This window comes from Arvicanthis niloticus, chromosome 15, assembly GCF_011762505.2.
Source record: "Arvicanthis niloticus isolate mArvNil1 chromosome 15, mArvNil1.pat.X, whole genome shotgun sequence".
Classification (NCBI taxonomy): domain Eukaryota; kingdom Metazoa; phylum Chordata; class Mammalia; order Rodentia; family Muridae; genus Arvicanthis; species Arvicanthis niloticus.
In genome coordinates, this window is record NC_047672.1 from 51581240 (window position 1) to 51600632 (window position 19393).

Sequence of the window (19393 nt, forward strand, 5' to 3'; positions counted from 1 at the left end):
AAACAGGATCCATTTCAAGGTTACCTCTGACAATATAGCACAAATACCTAGTTGTTCAGGCCCATAATTCATGTTAATAATGTTTAAGTGCCCAAATGATGAAGTCAGTAACTATGTGAGTGAGTGCTAGACTTATATACAGTTCTTTTCATGGCTCCACTCCCTGTTTCTGGAGCACCGCTTACCATGGGTGCTACATATAATAATACAGCAACTCGTAGGAAAGAACAGTGCTAGCTATAGAAACCACCATGAATATGGGACACCAGGAAGCTTAAATCTTGCCCATTTGAATGTGACGTCTCAATGTTGGGGCTCCAATAAACACGGATATTAACAAATAGTTTGCTCATCTCTCTTACCTTACCTTTCCTACATCCCAAAAACCCATTCTAGAGTTACCGTTCTCTTTTTAAAGAGAACTTTTGTACCAATTAATATGTTTTAATACATCATGGGCACAGGAAGAGAGATATGTTTGAGGGTCAGAGACAAGGATCAATCATCAAACACATACTTCCAAGGATCTTCATACTTTTGCTGGATATCCTTATGTCAACTTGGCACAAGCTAGAGTTGTCTGGAAGGAGAGAACCTCAGTCGAGAAAATGCCTCCAGAAGATCCAGCTGTAAGGTATTTTCTTAATTAGTGATTGATGGGAGAGGGGCCCAGCTGGTGGTACCCTGGCCTGGTAGTTCTGGGTTCCATAAGAAAGCTAAGCATGGGGATCCAGTCAGTAAGCAGCACCTCTTCCTGGCCTCTGCATCAGCTCCTGCTTCCAGGTTTCAGCCCTGCTTGAGTTCCTGTCCTGACTTGCTCCAATGATGAATTATGATCTGGAAGTGTAAGCCGAAATAAACCTTTTCTTCCCTGAGTTGCTTTTGGTCATGGTGTCTCCTAATCCTGTAGTAACCCTAACTAAGACAATCTTTAGCTGTGAGTGGCCCCAGTTCTGTGATTGCACTAGTCATTACAAGACAAGGCACAAAATGAACTAAGGACTTGAAAAGGCTGTAAAGTTATGTAGAAAACACCTAAGACACAGAAAATTATCTATCCGATCATCCATATCCCAAAGTTAACCAGAAATCTTCCGAATCTCAAATGCACTATTCTTGTTTATTCACTTGCTTGCTTGCATATTTTGAGACAGGTTCTCACAGCGTTGCCCTGGCTGGTCCATAGTGTTCTATGAAGTGCAGGGACTGGCCTCAAATTCAGAGAACTCTGCCAGTCAGTCTCTGCCCTCGGAGTACTGTCTTTTAAAAAGGACACACTATTCTAAATTTTTCTTTTAGAAATAATTTTAACAAATGTTTTAAAAGCATAATGTCTGTGCAATGTAACAGAAGTGCCATTCACTTTTGGAATTTGATGGCGCTGATACTTTAATAGTCCTCACGGCAATTGAAAATCACACCATTCAGATAATCTTCAGCTAAGGGAACTTAATAAAGAAAATAATTTAAAATTTCTTAAGGCAAATAGTTCTTTATGAATCCTAATAAAAACCCTCGTTGACCATATTTTACTTCACAAAAACAACCGTATCCCAATATGCAATTGTTTCGGGATGCACAATCATACCAGAAACCAAGGCCTTGATGTGTTTTCACAAAATATTTGCTAGTTATGAAATTGTTTGAAGTTTCCTTTTGCTGCTGTTGTTTTATTGTGTTTGTTTGCCTCTTCCCTGCTAATTAAAATTTCAGAATGTTTTTCAGACGTTGACTCACTAAGAAGGTAGGAGTTCATGTCAAAGTAAAAGGAAACTGTTTAGCTCACTGAAAAGAGTAATGACACTCTAATCATAGTTTCTAAATATAGAAAATGCAGTATAAATATTGGGTCTGCCCCTCCCTTTCTCTCCCTCTGTTATGTTGTCCCTCCCTGTTCCTTCCCTCACATCTCCTTATTCAATAGTAAAGCGCCTTTGAAGAGAAATGAGATGCTTTACATTTTTTAGTTCATTTTCATCTAAAACAAAAAAATTCTGGTGAGTTACATTAGATGTGTTCTTGCCAGAAGTCTGCACAAGTCAGATGCCTAGGGTGCAATTCTCTAAGATCTTTCCAAAGAAGAAAAGTAGGGACCACATTCATTTCCAGAACTTAAGAAACAGTAATCTATCCTGATGCTTTCTACCAAGAAAAGGGGGGGGGGGGGGGGCGTCCAGTTAATGTTTTTGAAATTGCATTTAAAAACAAGAGAACTTGTGAAAGGATTCTACCTTCAATCCCTATAACCATGATATCCTGCCCCCAAATCTTCGGAATGTTTTATGAATCAATCCATGAATTGATTGTCAGAAGAAATATTGAAGAAATCAAGAGATAGCTACATGATGCCAACTATTGAGTCACAGTGTGAACAAGTAACTCATTAAGTCATCACAACACACACACGTTCTTAGTGTTAAGGCGTTCAGGAGCCCTAACATGGAATATGTGAACATGCTGGGAAAACTAGAAATGACACACACTATAATGCCACTGTTCCAGAGACTGAGGCAGAAGGATGCTGGCTGAAGGCTACCCTGGTCTACAAAGTGAGTTTTTAGCATAGCTAGTGCTACATAGCAGGATGCTATCTCAAAAAAAAGAAAGAAAGAAAGAAAGAAAGAGAGAGAGAGAGAGAGAGAGAGGAAGGAAGGAAGGAAGGAAGGAAGGAAGGAAGAAAGAAAGAAAGAAAGAAAGAAAGAAAGAAAGAAAGAAAGAAAGAAAGAAAGATTAAAGGAAAACTATGTCTTTGGAATTATGTGATAAATATTGATAAAATTGGGAAGAGAAATAATATTCAGCAGGGCTACAATGTTTCATCAGTAATGATATATTAACAAAAAGACTATAACAAAAAGCTGTATGGACTTGTCACCTACAAAGCTGGAATTCAGAGAAGCTAATTGTGACGATGCACACTCAACATTCTAAGGACAGGAAGACAAAATCTGGGGCGGGGGGGGGGAACGAGCCTTCAACACTACTTTGAATTCTTCTAGGGCTAACATGAAGATTTCCTGACTTATTTCTAAATGCACAAACACACACACACACAGAGAGAGAGAAAGAGAGAGAGAGAGAGAGAGTTCTAAATAGACTCTTACGAGCCACCACTTTACAAAGCAAAATTCTTTAGTGTTTCAGAGATTCTTTATAAAGGAAAGGCTATTGTCAAAACAATGTCCTGGTTAGAAGGAGCTTTCCTCTGTGTGTCTCTTTACTGGAGAAGTGCTGACAAAGGTCATTTTCTGAGTCCTACATTCACTTCCATAAACTGTTAGATCCTCCAACATCAGTGACTAATCACTGAGTTTTCTCATACTGTCTTTTCCCATGACTAACTATAGTACTCAATTCTCATTTAAAATTTCATGAGATGTTTAAAGAAAGGAGGTGTGAGCTGCTTTCCATGAGGAATGCCATAGTGGTAGACACTGAGCAAGTTCATTAGGACCCTGAAGCCCAGTGCAAAAAGACACATGTTAATGCGAGCACCCGTTCACCTACAGAACATTCTTCCATTGTCACAAACATTTCCCAAAGACTCAGTACCCACCTGTGTCATTTCCCCATTTGAATATTGCATTATGTGTAAGTTCATATACTTTATCATACAAACCAGAACACTTTTGGTCACTAAAGAATCGTCACACATCTACTCAGAGTGAACCAATGCTCTTCACAGTAGAAGAATAATAACCTAAAGGCTTTCGCAAAAGAGTGATCTCAAATCATTGTTCAATAAGCAAAATAATCTCTCAAAGACAGACAGAAAGCTTGAGCATCTTCCCCCAAATTAGCTGTGTAGCTCAAGGTCAGTAAGGGAAAGAAATTCCTCCTGATGCTGACAAAGCCATCTGTGCTTCAGAAATGGCTGACAGGTGCCTCCAGAAGAAGCAATCAAATGCCATTAACAATCAAAATCATGACAATTAAATACAAGGATGTATCAGGGTCTTATTATCCAAATTGCAAGGAAAAGAATTCAAACCCCTCCTTCTCTCAAAGAAAGCAGCAGTTAATTTACTTTCCAAGTCCATTGGCTGCTGCTAAGGATTCCAAACCTTATTTTCTGGAGAATAATACACAGGAAAAAAAAAAAACGATGATAACTGGAAATGGAAAGATCACACACACACACACACACACACACACACACACATGCACACACACTTTCAAGAGCATATTCTCTTACTGCAGATTTCCATCCAGGCCATTATAATGACTACAGAAATGTATTCTGGGAAGGTTTGGCATTTTTAAAAGTTCAGAGTTGAGAGCACACATTCTATAAATAAGTCTACAATGAAGTGCTAAAGCATTTATTTCTGATTTCTTATTTCACAAACTGGGAACTAGGCATGAAAATATAGGGCCATAAAATGCTTAAAAAGTAGATTACTAGAAACTAATAGAACATATTAGTATCCATTGAGCCAATGATGGTTCAAATGGCATTTTGAATTCTTGCAGAGAATATGAACATGACCTTCATGGGTACCATTTACAGAAAGCAATTTTATTTACATTTTTAAATCCACATAAAGGTGAAAGATGATACTGCTACAAAATGGAACATTTAATTTTTTGCCCCAAGGCACAAGTAAGCTCTCCCAAGGTCAAATGTAACACAAGACTGAAATGAAACAGACTCTTTCCCATCATCTCCTGCCAGAGGATTTCCACATTGGCCAGGAAAATCTTGAACCTACTTTTATTCTTAGTAAATAGAAAGAGTTCTAGACTTTATATAAACCTCATAATTCTATAAAATATTTTGTGGGAGTTTTGCTACCTTCATTTAAAACCACACAAGCAGAATGTGACAGAAATACCTGTATTGAACTAAACCATCTGGGATTCTTCTTTACTATCACATATTTTAAAAGCTAAACAGATGTATTATTTTAAATCTCTTGCTTTGTATCTGTTAGCAAAAATTGGTAGAAGGCTGTGGATTTCCATCTCTGTGTGTGATAAATCTGTTACCAGACAAAACCCTTTAAAATAAACATCCCAGGAAAACTAGAGGTTCTGTGTCAGACATGTGGTGTCCCCTCACAAGAAAACCTCTCCTCTTTCCCCTCACCCCCGACACATTTACCTGCTTAGACACAGCAAGCAATTCAAAAACACATGTGTGTGATTTGTTAAAAACAGATACATATGTTATGAGTCATTTTCAACTCCATCTCAGAGGACTGTCACCCAGTGTCCTGGTCTAACTTCATTGCTTTACCCTGAGACTCAGTGATCATTTCTCATATTGTACAGGCCAATAGATGCAAACTTCCTACAAGTCTTATGCCTCTCATACACTCATCAGAAGCTGAAGAATTATCAATGCCAGTCTTACATAGATAGACTATCCCCAGTTAATGAGAAACCACATCTAATAAAACTACTGAACTACAGGAGTAACACCTGAAATTTTACATATACACCAGTTACTTGGGCACGAGCTTCCTGGAGGAAGGCCAAAGAAAATGTTTTTTTTTTTTTTTTTTTTTTTATTGAATTAGGCTTATATTCCAGACCCACAATGGTATGGGAATACATAACTGCACATGGAACGTACCCATATAAAGATCAACACCAAAACAAACAGATATAATTTGGTAAACAGAAGCTTTGACTCAAATATAAGACCACCTGAGTTGAATGGTTTTTTTTTTTTTTTGTCTTTCACCAATTATACCTTCAATATTTTATTTATTTCCTTATCTATAAAATGATGAACTATGAAGATCACCAGGATGGGCATAAGAACGTGGTGATATTAATCATAGCAACAGGATTGAACTAGTATCATCTCATAGCATTTTAAGATACAGTGTAGGCCAGTGGTAGGGCACTTGCCTGGCATGTACAAGGACCTGGTTCTAATGACAAAGGAAAATGGAACATTTTATCTCTTGGCTGGTATTTCTACAGCCTCCCCTCTCTCTTGTAAATCTAAGACATACAATAAGTGTTTATATTAAAATTTAAAAGAAAAGAAAACTCTCCTCTTGGGGACCCAGTCCAATGACTGTGAAGGATGTATGTGGCAGCAAATAGAAGTTTGGGGCACCAATGTGATAAGGACAGTGAGGCCATCAGTCTATTAAATTAACTTGTGCATACTTTTTAGGGAGTTCACCAATGCCTTTCACTTATGCCTTTCACACAGTCATCCAGGTGTTCACCTAAAAACAATTTCAAAGGTGAACTCCATCAGGCCATGGACGATTGAATCTTTAAACCCACTAGGCTTTCAGTTTTTATTGTAACTCTACTCAAATTTTTAAATGAATTTCAAACATTAAAAACTAAATTAAAAGCAAATACTGATCACAAATTAATTGCCACAAAATTAGATACCTCAGCACCAGTTCCTAGTGTTTGTGACTGACATTGAAACATAACAAGATTCCTTCTCTGGATTAAGCAGACTTCATTGACCCTGCCTGTGATCTCTTCCATTTCCACAAACATCTGACCAATAGAAGTTTCTGAGAAGCAGTGGGTGGCTGTACAGCAATCAACTAATAGAAAAGCTAAACAAAGAATAAGGTAGCCATCAATTAATTCTTGTGTGTCATCACTCCAGAGACTCTGCAGGCACGACCTGGAAGGCTGTCCCAGAAACCTTCCTTTGTAAAGAGTAGCAATATTTGTCACTCATTCATCATCCTTGCTGTACTCTACCCCATCGTTCTAAGCACCCTTATCACACTAACTCGATGATTCAACAATAACTATGTTGTGCAAGAGGAGTTTATTAGTCACGTATTACAAATAAAGAAACTGAGACAGGATCCGAAAAGTGAAATGTGCTCAAGGTTATAGAATTCAAGAAAAAAAAAGGCATTATCTTCCTCTCATTACACACACACACACACACACACACACACACACACACACACACAAGTCTTTCTGAATGTTGCATCCTTTAAAAATTGCAACAAAGGAGCTGAAGAAGAGAAGAGATCCTGGGATAGCCAAACACAGTCCTATTTTCTCCCTCTTGTGGAAGTCATCATTCATTGGATTGGGAAAACTTAGTCAGTTTCTCCTCTCGGTGATTCCATTTCACCATGAACTCCTTGTTGGCAACCACTCAGCAGCCACATGGTATCACCGGTATCTTTTGAGGGAATATCAGTCATCTTTAGAGATGTGGACTCATCTTTGACCAACCCATCCCCCAACTCTTTTCACCATGGTGGAGCAAACCCTCAGGCTTCATGAATGTATCTGGCCTCACATTATACAGACCGATTCTAATTGTGAAGGATTTCAGTCAAGAATGTAAGGTGGGATTCAGTGTCTAAAGCCAAATCATTTCCTTTTTATGCTTCTGCTTTACGTTTTCTTTTTGTGTTCCTCCCTACAGAACAGTTTTTCAGGAGGTGCACAGAGAAAAGTGAGCATTCAGCTCACTGGATGCTAACAGCAGCTCTGAACTGCCCTTGATAATAGTAAGAAACTATGGCTGCCCTGTTTGGTAAGGCTCTTCGAAACTCTGCCTTGGTAAACTAAAAGAAATAAGGTTGAAAATCTAAATGGGGTGCTCACCATTCAACTAAATATTTCTTGTGAAAAGGATAAAACCTGTGTCACGTTCTTCAAGTTCTTCACGTCAGTAGCAATTGCATCTCACATCAAGACTGAAGAAACCGTATTCAGTACAACCTACGAATAACTTTCTTTCATACACAATAGTTTGCATTTTTTTCTCTGCATTTAATTCTGGAAAACAATAAATAATGCCACTGTGATACAAGAAATTATCCACAAATTGAGGATTTGACTAAGAGTATTTCACAGTTTCAATTGCAGAGGTCATGTTCCACCCTGTTATAAACCCAGCTGCCCAACAGCAAACTACAATAGTATACCAATAAGCTTGAAAATTAAATTTGGATGAATAGTGACATTTTCACTGAAATTTCTTAAGCTGGAAGCTGGAACGGGCTTCACAGAATCCAGCTCATACATCAAATCCTGGGCAACATCAGCAGTCAATCCACCTGTTGGTTAAGTCAGGATATTTTGTTATTAATTTGGAGGACTTGATGCAGTGAACAGTTCTGCCAGGGATACAAAAATGATTCTAGTTAACAAGAGAGTGGAATAGAGAAAGAAACAGTGTAAAAATGTTCCCCTGGCCTTGGCCATGCCTAATTCTCAGTGATTCCTCCTTTATAATGAAATGCAGAGTAAAGAACAAAAGAAGTTTACAGTGGGGGGGGCGGGCTTATGACATTTCATAAATGTCTACAAAGCAAATCACATAATATGTAAGAAAATGTTGTTTTATATTTGTTTGAAGGAAGAAAAGAATGAGGATCTGAAATTTTTCCAAGTATTGCCTGAATAACAAAAGATTTATTTTTAAAAATACTGCATTTAGAAAGCCGGTTTGTGAAGTTTGGTGCTGAAACAAAAATGTCTGTCCATTTGCTTATTCAAAATTACACATAAAAAATTAACAGGCACAATTTCCATAAATATGCTACTGATAATTTTAGACAAAATAATAAAATGCAGTTTGAGATTCTTTTTTTCTCATCCGTGACCTCCTAATGACCTGTGGATCTGTTTCTAATCTGGTAAGACAATAGATAGATCTGTCCTAAAAATTTTTATTATGTCCTTAGATGTTACCTTGAAACCTTAACAATCAGTTTCGAAATGAGTCAAGTCCATAAAAGAAGAGACAGCCTTATGATTAGCACATCAGTGCACAAAAAAACGGACAATAAAATTTCCATCACATTGTCGAACTCACTCAAAACAATCAGATATTTCGCTGAACCGTTTACGACTATCGATTGCACAGCAAACTTGACTTTATAATCTTCCTCTTTTAAACAGGTGCAATATTTTACAAGGGCTTCACAAGTAGGAGGTTGTGAATGTAAAGCAGTCCATTAATTTTATATAAGCTATTTTATATACCTGTGGTCTCTAATAATACCCAGCCACAAGGTTACAAGGAGAGGAATTGTCTTCCAAAATCCAACTGCAGTATACACACGTGACTGACTTTCCAGTTATCATGCCTGTGGTTTCTCTCAACCAACATTATTTTCATGCTGGAGATGAAACTACAGATAGGTATTAAAGAAAACATGCTGGAAAAACCAACCTGATAATTTAAAGACAAGAACTTATGAGGGGAAAAAAAATTGTCCCCACATGGATTCTGTCAAAGAAATGAACATTAAAAAAAGAAAAACCTGACCTGGTTCTGGAATGGTCCATGTGCGTGTATGTGCTTATTCTGTACAGAAAAGAAATCTCCAAGGCCAAGACAATTCCTCTAAGCTTTTCTACCACAAGTTTTCTAACAATAACCTCTTGAACAGGGAAATCAGCACCTCTGCTTTTTAGTCTGTAACTGTCGATTGTATCAAAATGTAGCCGGTTTGCACTGTGAATCATCTCTGTGCTGTCTCTGTGAGGCCCTGTTAACCTATGTGTGAGTCTGTGCCTTGTGATAGACTGGGGGCAGATGAGAGGCAGTAGAATGTAGGTCCCTGTGCCAGCTCACTCCTTCAGTTTAGCTGCCTACATCAGAGGGTACTTCACTCCAGTAAATACAAACCTGGCCTTTTGTTCATGTAAGTTAGCTAGTAAATGTCTTTCTCACGTTAGTGGGACCTCTCTGTAAAGAGGCATGACTATGGGGTCTGGACTCACAGGAATGCTTCTATAGTCTTGAATAAAAGTAAATTAAAAGGACATTTCTGCTAATATCAAAGCAGGCTTATTACTTCAATATAAGCACTTCTTTAATGTTCCTTCTCAGCATGCTACATAAATATAAATAAAAAGGCTCTCCACTGGATATATGTCTCATATATCTCACCGAGTTTAATTATAAAGCCTCTAAAAATGAAAACAGCAAAAGGAAATGGTACCAGTAGATCATACAGCCCTGGTGTTGTGTTGGCTGGCTGTCTCTAAGAGCACGGAAATAAAAGCACCCAGGTAGCCATGAATAGTTGTGCTTCAAGGAAAACAAGGTTAGAATTGTTGTTGTTATTGTTATTGTTGATGATAATAATGTTCTTGTTCTTTCTCTTCTTATGGGTATAACAATTTTACTGTAACAAAGGAAGAGTTAGGTTTTCTTAAGTCCACATGTGTTTTCTGTGTAATCATTGGGGCCTGATATACGACGGAGGACTCACAAACTAACATGCACGCCTCAGTTAACGATAGAAACGAAAACGTTTCAGGAAACTGTCGTTGCCGATAAAAGTTTCATCCTGAAGCCACTCACAGAGACTGTGCCAAGAAGGTAACGCTGGAGAAGGAAAAAGAAACTGAGGAACACTTCCAATCCAGTGGGCAAGACCCTAGATAGTTCAGTGGGTGGGGTGGGGCCCTTTCATAGTTGGGTCTTGGGGAATTATGGAAGACTGACCTCCAGGCAAAAAGACAGAATTTCACAGAAAGTGTGCTAGTTACAATTATCTACCCGGGAACCTTGGAGAATGCTCTGGAGATATTGCGCCTAAATTTTCCCTTTCTTTTCTTTCTCTGGATCTCATCTTTCTGCATGCTAACTTCTGCAGGTTGATGGGGCGCTGCCTGCTAGATCTCTGCTCCTTTAATACTGCCAGGAATTTAGGAATCTGCTGTCTTGAAAGGATTGACTCAGCTAAGGCAAAAGAATCAGACAACTTCCAAGCTAACCTTAGCCTTTGACACAGACAACCCCTAGCGCCAGCACCTGGTACTATTCCGTTTATTTCTGGAACGTGTCAGCTGTGTGGCCGCTGTTGAACAGGGACTGCGCTGCGAACACTTTAAGTGACTGCAGTGTCAGCTCTAGAGTGCGCAGAGAAGTCCGTGGGGAGTATGGTAGTGTAAAGGGGTGGGGGGCTGCTTATGTGGAAATGCGAAGGTTTTGGGGGGAGGGGGCGGTTAAGTCGGATTATTGTTGTTGTTTGTTAAATATAAAGGAACTCCCCCGCCGTATCCCGGGTCTAATGATGATAGATTCCACTCTGCATCAGGCCCCATGCCGGCGAACCTAACCACGGAAAATAATGAGGCTATATCCCCATTCGTCTGCATTAAAGGCAAGCCAGGCACTTTCGATAGCAAATATATCGATTCCCTTGCCTAGGCAGTGGTTTGTCCTACTCCCCGTGAATAATTACTATCCTTTAGAAATTCATAATAATTAGGACTTTTCTGCGCCCTTCCCCCCACTCTCTCCCACCTCAAAGCTCAACATTTTAAAGGCGCCTGATCCAGCACGGCATTTGGGTAGTTCTAGTCACTTCTCAGTGAGGGTGATGGGGCCGATATAGCTATGCCCAAGTGATTTTGTTCCTGAGAACAGATAGACCGTTTCCCTCTCGGTGCCTCAGTCTCCCCGTTTGTGACTTACACATTGCTAAAGAGTCTTCTAGCTGCACGTTACGTGATTCATGTTTCTGATTGAGAGAAAAATAGATTTACAAAACAGGAAAGTGAGAGAAAGGAGGATTCTCGTGCCCCGCCCCTAATAAACTGATAATCACGTGACGTCTCAACCCTAGATGGAGTCCGAGGAGGAGAAGGTTGTAAATCAGAGGTTCTGACCACAAAACACACACATTGGGGCCCTAGCGACTGGACCTTGGTGTTCCTGAATGATTGGCAAGAGCGAGTGAGTTGTTAAAATCGCACCAGGGTGGTTGGATGGTGGGGGGAGGGGGTACGCAGACAGCGAGCATCCTAACTCGACTTTAAGAAGAACTGCGGGGAAGGCCCTGCGCCTCAGGCTGGGCGGAGCTTGAGGCGCTGGCCGTGGTGCTGAATATTGCTCTCCAGGCCTCAGATAATACCCGGCGGACTCGGGCCTCAGTCCATTTCAGAGCTTCTCAAAGGAAGACCGTCGCTGGCCAGCCTGCATCTCCAAGAGTACTGAAGGTCGGTGATGGAGACCAAAAGTTTCCCAGAAGCACTGGCTTGGTGCGATGGCATGGGGTTCAAAGGCAAGAGCGTTGCAACCTTATTTTTATAAAACCTGCTGGGATTTCTCCTGATCACAGGAGGCAAAAAGTAGACAATGAAGTGCGTGAATGCGAAGGATTTGGGGAGGCAACCTTCCCATCCAGCTTTGGACCGAGGAGTGAGTTGCAGAGTGAAGGGGATGAAGACTACTACGTCGAAGAAAGTTTCTCGATTCCTACAAAGATGGCTGAGATGCTTTTCCAAATTAATATGGGGGGTGGGAGGGTGGACCTAGAACTTGGCGTCTGGTGTGTGAGGTGAGAGCCTTCTCTCTGGCGGGACCAGTGTACTTGGCCTTGGTTGGAGCCCTTGGCAGCTGCTGAGCTAAGATGAGGGCGCCCGGGTAATGTGGGTGAGGCCGGGCTGATAGCAGGTTCTCAGGGACGCGCGTAGCCCCTCGGCAGCCAGTTTCTAAGGAAACACTTGGCTCTTCCAAGCAACAATTTGTCACATTGTGGGAGAAAGAAACAGTACAAGAAAAGCCTCTCGGTTCTCCTTTCTCATGCAGATGAGGCGATGTGCTCCGCCTGGGCCTGTGAATCCCCACCCCCACTTCACTCCCATCCCATTTCCGGCTTGAGCCAGTAAAATACCCTCATTCATTTAAAGGAAGTGTGAGCTAAGAAAGCTTTTCTGGAGTTCGGCTAGAGGGGCTCGTGCTGCCCTCTTGCTACTCCAGGGACCCCTCTCAGCTAATCGCCCGGCCCGTAACTCCTGGACTCCTGGATTTCCACCCTCCAGATGAGATGGCAGGGGGTGGGGTTCTACAATAAAGCGCAGCCCAACCCAACAAGGAATTCTATCTGTATATCCCCCAAACACACACACACACACACACACACACACACACACACCCCGCAAACCCTCACCTCTGTAGTAAAGTACACCAGGAAAAGCTGTTTACAGAGTAGGTGATTAGGTTTGCAGCTGGCGACAGAGAAGCAGCGCGCTCATCAGAAGTTTAAACAACAGTCAGTGCCGGGAGGGCAGACGACAAAGTTGAAAAATAAACAAACATATTCTTAGGCGCGCGCGAGGGGGACGAAGAAGCCGCCAACACATACCATCTCAATAAAAAGCCGCTCTTGGAAAGCTTGCATAGTAATTGAGACAGGCGCTCTTTTCTGATCTGGGTTGGCATTTCCTCATCTCAAACTGACAGAGCCAACTCAGGAAATTGCTGGTAATATTCATCTGGGGAGCACTTTCATTAAACGTAATTCATTCGACTTTCACAATAAATTGAGTGACATCCTTACAGCGGAACCTTTTTATCCTTGATTAAGTGCTTGCCAAGCTTTGGTTCCCCACTTTATTGTCACATTCCTTCAAGCAGAGTCGTCAACATGCCAATCTGCAGCAGAAAAATGAGCGCGGTGTGTTTACCAAGCTCCGGGAGGGGTGAGTGCTGACACAGTGAAAACGAGCTGATCTCGAACTTAACTAGCGGATAAATCAAGACCGCAACTTCCAGCAAACTCGAGGTCGGCCCGGAAGAACGGTGACCCGAGGAAGGTGGCGGGAGACTACACCTGGACCCGCCTTGCGACTCCGTGGCTCACAGAAGCCGCGGACCCGACGGCGCCCGCTGGCAGCCTTGCTTGCCTCCCTTTATTTAAAATGATGACAACTGTTAGGTCTTTAAAATGAAATCTGAAGATCTAAGAGGACAGAATTGTCCCAGGGGGAACTTTCTTGAACTGATTCAAAGCTAGACATTTTCTGTTGGGAAAGAAAAAGAAAGAGAGAGAAAGGAGAGAGAGAGAGAGAGAGAGAGAGAGAGAGAGAGAGAGAGAGAGAGAGAGAGAGAGAAAGAAAGAAAGAAAGAAAGAAAGAAAGAAAGAAAGAAAGAAAGAAAGAAAGAAAGAAAGAAAAAAGAACGCTCACTTTCTAGGCTTCTGTTTGAAAACCGGCAAACTTACAGAGCTTGCATCGGCCTGCTATGAGGGTAGGGGAGAGCAGGGCATGCATCTTATTGCTGCTTCCTCAGATTCCCTTTGACTCTTAACACCAACACCGCGCTGGGGAACTTCACTGGCTGACTGTTAGGATCTCCGGAACTCCCAGCCTAAAGGCCGCAAACACTTCAGTACTCCAGGACTGGGAGAACAGGAAGCAGGCATCTCTTTGCCAGTGTGTGGCCCTTTCTCCTTTGAGGTTCCCAATTGCATTCCCCACCCCTTATAAAATAAAATAAAATAAAAAACCTAGGACAGAGAATTGCTTATTTGAAAAAGCAATATCCATATGCTTTCTTCACTCAAATGCCCTTTTGAAAATATTGTCGACGTCGGTTATTACCAGGACAATGCTGTCAATTTCTGTAGTCTGCAGAAAATCTTCCCTCAGATAGAAAAGTAGGACATTGGGCACCTATCTCAAAAAAAATCAACCAATTTCCCTTCCACCGGATATATTTTTCACCCAGACAACACTTTCATTAAAGGGAAAATAGCCGTCAACAATTTAAAGCCAAATAGAAATCAGCCTCACACAAAAGAAGCCACAAATTTAATAGCTTTCTGGGAAAATACCAGGAACAGAGTTGGTGAATTTCTGGTTTTCTCTCCCTCCTGCTCTCAGTGTGGAAGGCAGTATCTTGGAAGCTCACACTAGAAGGCCCAAGGCCATAATAATACCCCTGTAAATGGGACAAAAGGGTGAACTATCCAACTGCTTCTCACACCTCTGAGAGCTGCTTTCCTGGCTAAGGTAGGGTTGAGCCTTTTGGAAAAGAACCTGGAAGTAGCAAAGCCTTCTCCCTGTCCTGAAGAGGCCCAGAATGCACCTTGGGACTGACAAGACTGCATGCTGGGCTGCTGAAGTACAGGGTTCTCAAACTATCTGAGCTTGATCCTGTATCTGGACATGCCTCTGGGACACAAAGGGGGGGCAATTCGGCCTAAGGAGGAAATTTTCATGCCACCTCCAAGAACAAGCTTCAGCAGGAAGCACTGCTAGTTGTGACTGGGTAGCTATTTTTATCTACTATAAGAAATAATTTCAAATTGATTAAAGCTTTCAGTGAGCAGCTAGCTTAATCTCTAAAGGACAGAAAATACACAGACCTAGTCTGAGTGCCTGCTCTCCTGTTTTCCTTTGGCCTTCATATTCCCTAAGTGCCATCTTCATAGTGAGTTAAATTCACCTAATGTTTTACCTGCTAACAATTCAGCAGTAGAGGTAGGAGCTAAAATATCATGTCCAAAGGTTTGAAAAAGATTTTCAATTATTGCTTATTTTGACTAAGAAAACAACCAAGTTATTAGCTACTGTAATTCCTAACAAAACTGACAGGACCTCTCCATTAGGACAGTGCTATGAATGTACAAATGATTGCAGTAACAGTATCCATTCTCTGTCAGATTCTCTGGACTCTATTTCTGAATAACTTTTCTTTGTGTGCCATCAGTCTTCTTCACTCTTTGAGATGTCATATTTTCTCCTGGGAGAACACCTCTCCCTTTTCGCTGGTGTGATCTTCAGCTTATAAATCCAGTTTCTAACCCCTATTCCTCATTTCTTTTAAAAAAAAAACAAACAAACAAACAAACAAAAACCAAGAAACCATCTTTGTCCACTTTACCCAGTGTGTACTTTAATTCGACTTAACTGCTGTAGCCTAGTTATCTCATTATCGCATATTTAAAATATCCTGGAATCAGTCCAGAGAATAAAGATAGCAGGACTTTAATAAAGATAACAAGTCACCCCATAGGTTTCCTCCTGCTGTTCACATGTTTAAATCTGAAATAAACAACATTTAGTAAACAGCAGTTTTCCTTACATTTATTTATAAAGCATAGTCTCCTGTCTTATTTCTTTCTTTCTTTCTTTATTTATTTATTTATTTATTTTTATGGTTAGAGTTTGCCCAGTGGTGAAACTTGAGAATTCAGAATAGTGGTTAAGTTTCCCATTGCAAGAGAGAGAGAGAGAGAGAGAGAGAGAGAGAGAGAGAGAGAGAGAGAGCACACTTCTGGTATGAAACAATATGGACCCATCTCTCAATAAACACATTGTAAACACACAGAAAATTAAAACCCTCAACTTAAGACAGACATTCAGAAACCTCTGGGCCAAGATACACACTTTGTCAGCATTTACCCACATGCTGGCTGTGGTGTATGGAGCACTGGTCTGCCAGACAGAGGCTTGTCCCTCATAAGAATGACTCTCAAAATTCAGAAACACTTAAATTCACGTTCTATAAGCAGTAACCTAAAATATTTCTGCATAGGAGATATCTAAACAAGACTTGCTCAACATGTGGAAATTACTCCTTGGGAAATGTGGCTGGGATCCCACAGCCATAAAGGAAGAGTGTACTAGAAACATTAACTAGGAAGCAAGACACTGAGTGTTCTAGTCATTTAACTGATGGTGTAATTCACAAAATCGAAGAATTACTTATTAACTCCTCCCTGGCTCGTGATAGCTCAAGGAAAAAAAAAAAAACCAATGGTTTTTGTTTTGTTTTTGTTTTTTGCCACCTTGCCTTCTTGGGGTTTAACTTGAAGCTGCAGCAGCTAACCTGTATGCATCTCTCTGTCACAAGATTTTGCAAAGGACTGAAATGTCCTGGGGTGCAGTCACAAATGAATACTTGGTTCACTGGCTGTGGCTGGTGCTTAATGAAACTCACAAAAAGCAGCTTTCTTGTGTGTGTTTTCGCCTGTTCATTGCTACAGAGTTTTAATCAAGACTCCCTATTTCTCCATTTACCTAAAGCCACCCTAACATTAAGTGCCCAATTCATCCTTTGGAACCCATTTTTATGATAAAAGTCAGCCTCCTCCTCCTCCAGAAAAGCAGCCTGGAATTTGCTGGCCGGCCGAGAGCTATGGGGTTGCAATCCCTGAAATATCGTCTTGGGTCGCAGCCACCCCTAGTCTTTTTGTTTTTTTGTGGTGTGTGTGTGGCTTCTAATCCCCGACTCACAAAACAACTTTAGATTGGAGAGAAAAGAATGGACTTCTAAATCGCCTTCTCTTTTTTATTGTTCACATTTCGTATTGTTTTGAGTGAAATTGGAAAAATTGTCTCCTTTCTCTGTATTGCCAAAAGGCATTCAGGTAATGAAGTCTGTAACTAAACGGTAATTGAATCAGCATAATTTGCACACTGAATGGTTTTCAAATGCTCCCAGTTTACAATTAAAGGAGAATTAATGCGCTTGTTGTTGAGAACGCCGGCGCATTAGAATAAATCTAGCACTGTTGTTGTAATGAGTGGAAAACGGTTTAACTGCCAACAAACACATTTAAAATTTAACACAACGTATTGATTTCACTTCTGCTTTTGATAGATTATTTTCCCGACTATCGAAATACTCGCTCCAAGCAATAAACTGCACCATAGCTGAGAGCCCTGGCCTTCGGTGTGTGGGCACAGCCCAAGGACGTAAGACAGTCCAGAGGTTCGAATCGTAAGGTGTGCGGGAGAAAAGGGGCACGGTTGTTGTGATGATCAAGGGAATCAAAGGTGTTCCTCCCCTGCGGCTTTCACTTTTCATTTTTCACTCCCTCCCACCTTACCCAATTTAAAAAAAAAAAAAAAATTACTGTGTTTTCTTTGATGGAACTTTCCGCCTTCCAACTCCTGGTTTTTAATGTCAGTGGGCTTATGGGACACAGGTGAGAGTGATCATGACAGAAGGTGGGCAATAGAAAGGACACCTTTTGCATTAGGTCTGCGTTCTAGCGGGGAAAGCAGGGACCCGCGACAGTCAGAAAAGCTGTTTTTTGGATTGGCTGCCCTGGATTTCACCTGTTTACCCCCAAGGTGTCCTGTGGGCGAGGACATTGATGCACAGCGCCCTCTGGCGTCTGCTTCTGCTAGAGTCAGGAGATAAAGGTGCAAAGACTGGCAACACCAAGGGTTCTTGAGATGCAGCCGGAAGCCGGAACCGGGTAAATACACGTACTCACACGCGCGCACATATGTACCAGATTCACAGAACTCTCAGCCCCGCGATCGCAGCCATCAGAGCTAAGGCCGAAAAACACGGCCACTTGCAGGGATAGCACAGTATTGCTTCCAGGCTTGTGGATTTTGATGCTCTTGGGAATGAAAGACACTAACACCACCCTCAGTCCCATTTATCCAGCCGGTTTAGAAACCTCCAGCTGCTACTGCAGCGCCTGCGCTCCTCGCCCCTCCACAGAACACCTTGAGTTCTCGGTGCACTCTGGTGGCCCGGAATCAGCTGTGGGTTTCGGGGCGCTAGGCTCAACTTCGCCGGCAGAACGCAAGTGTTCCTGGCCCTCTGAGAAATCAGACGCGGAAAAAAAAAAAAAAAGCATACTCTCCTAGGTTCGCGGTGTTGCGGATCACTCACAAGTCACACAGGGCGATTCTCCCTGAGTCTATTCTAAGATTGTGTCAAGTCCAAACGTCCGAAAACTGTTTCTGGAGGAATCCGGACAGGGCAAGATTCTCTCCTTAGTAACAAGGCCTTCCATTCCCTAAAAAGAAACCCCCTCACTGAAACTATGGTTCTGTTATTTCATGGCAACTAGACCTTGGAAGGAGAGGGAGGGTTGGTTATGTTTGCAGGTGTATCTCTGATCTAAGTGCCTGGTCGTTTGCTATGTGTCTGGTTGGGTGAACTTACACCAGCTGCACCCCTGCAAGTCTCAGGAAGTTACGTGCACTTTTTTCATGTGCCACAAATCCAAACCGAGGGCGCTGGGGCAGTGGGGCAGTGGGTAGATTCCTGCTCAGCTCTTATAACCCACCTCCACCCGCTCTCATGTAAACTAGGTGAGTGAAGAAGTGCCGCTAGGGGTTTTATGATTCCCAATACTTTTCTTCTTTCTTTCCTCCCAAGGCATCCTCACCTACTACCTCCTTGTTTCCGGACCTGTAAGGTACGGGTACGCTAGTCGCTGTTAAGAATCACGGTCCGGGAGATAGAGGATAGAGCAAGAAACAAGGATGAAAGCCTGAAAAACTCCCTCAGGAAACCTAACAAAGCTTCCCAAAGTTCTTCCACTGTCTCTGGGAAGACACAGCTCTCACTGAACTGACAGCCTCGCCCTCCCGCCGCCCCCCCCCCCCTTCCCCACCCCAGTTGCTTGGCCTCCAGGTAAGGGGGGTATCTCAAAGATGCCGGACGGATCGCGACTTACCAAGTAGACCGTGGGCTGCAGAAGGAGAAGAACGTACCAGCACGCAGCCTGCATCCTCCCTCCTCTCAAACTTCCTTGGCGGTGCCTTGGCTGAGTCTTTGTTCCTTCAAAAACATAGATCCACCTGACATCCACTTTACAGAGCAGGGAGCGCTCTCAGCAGCCTAGATACAAATGAAATTAGACATCCCATGACCACGAGGACAGGGCTGATGATCAAGCGGGGGAAAGGGGGTCTTGGTGTGGAGTGATGGAGT

General features: G+C 41.9%; 1 protein-coding gene across 1 annotated transcript in view; it reads right to left on the bottom strand.

Annotated features, from left to right (window-relative positions):
* Nucleotides 1-19393, bottom strand: part of Nxph1 (neurexophilin 1) — a 290286-nt gene that overhangs the window by 269552 nt on the left and 1341 nt on the right. Inside the window, exon 2 of the mRNA XM_034518767.2 lies at nucleotides 19137-19300. Within this exon, the coding sequence (XP_034374658.1) occupies nucleotides 19137-19190 (54 nt within the window). The 5' untranslated portion in view covers nucleotides 19191-19300. The remainder of the gene's footprint in view (nucleotides 1-19136; nucleotides 19301-19393) is intronic.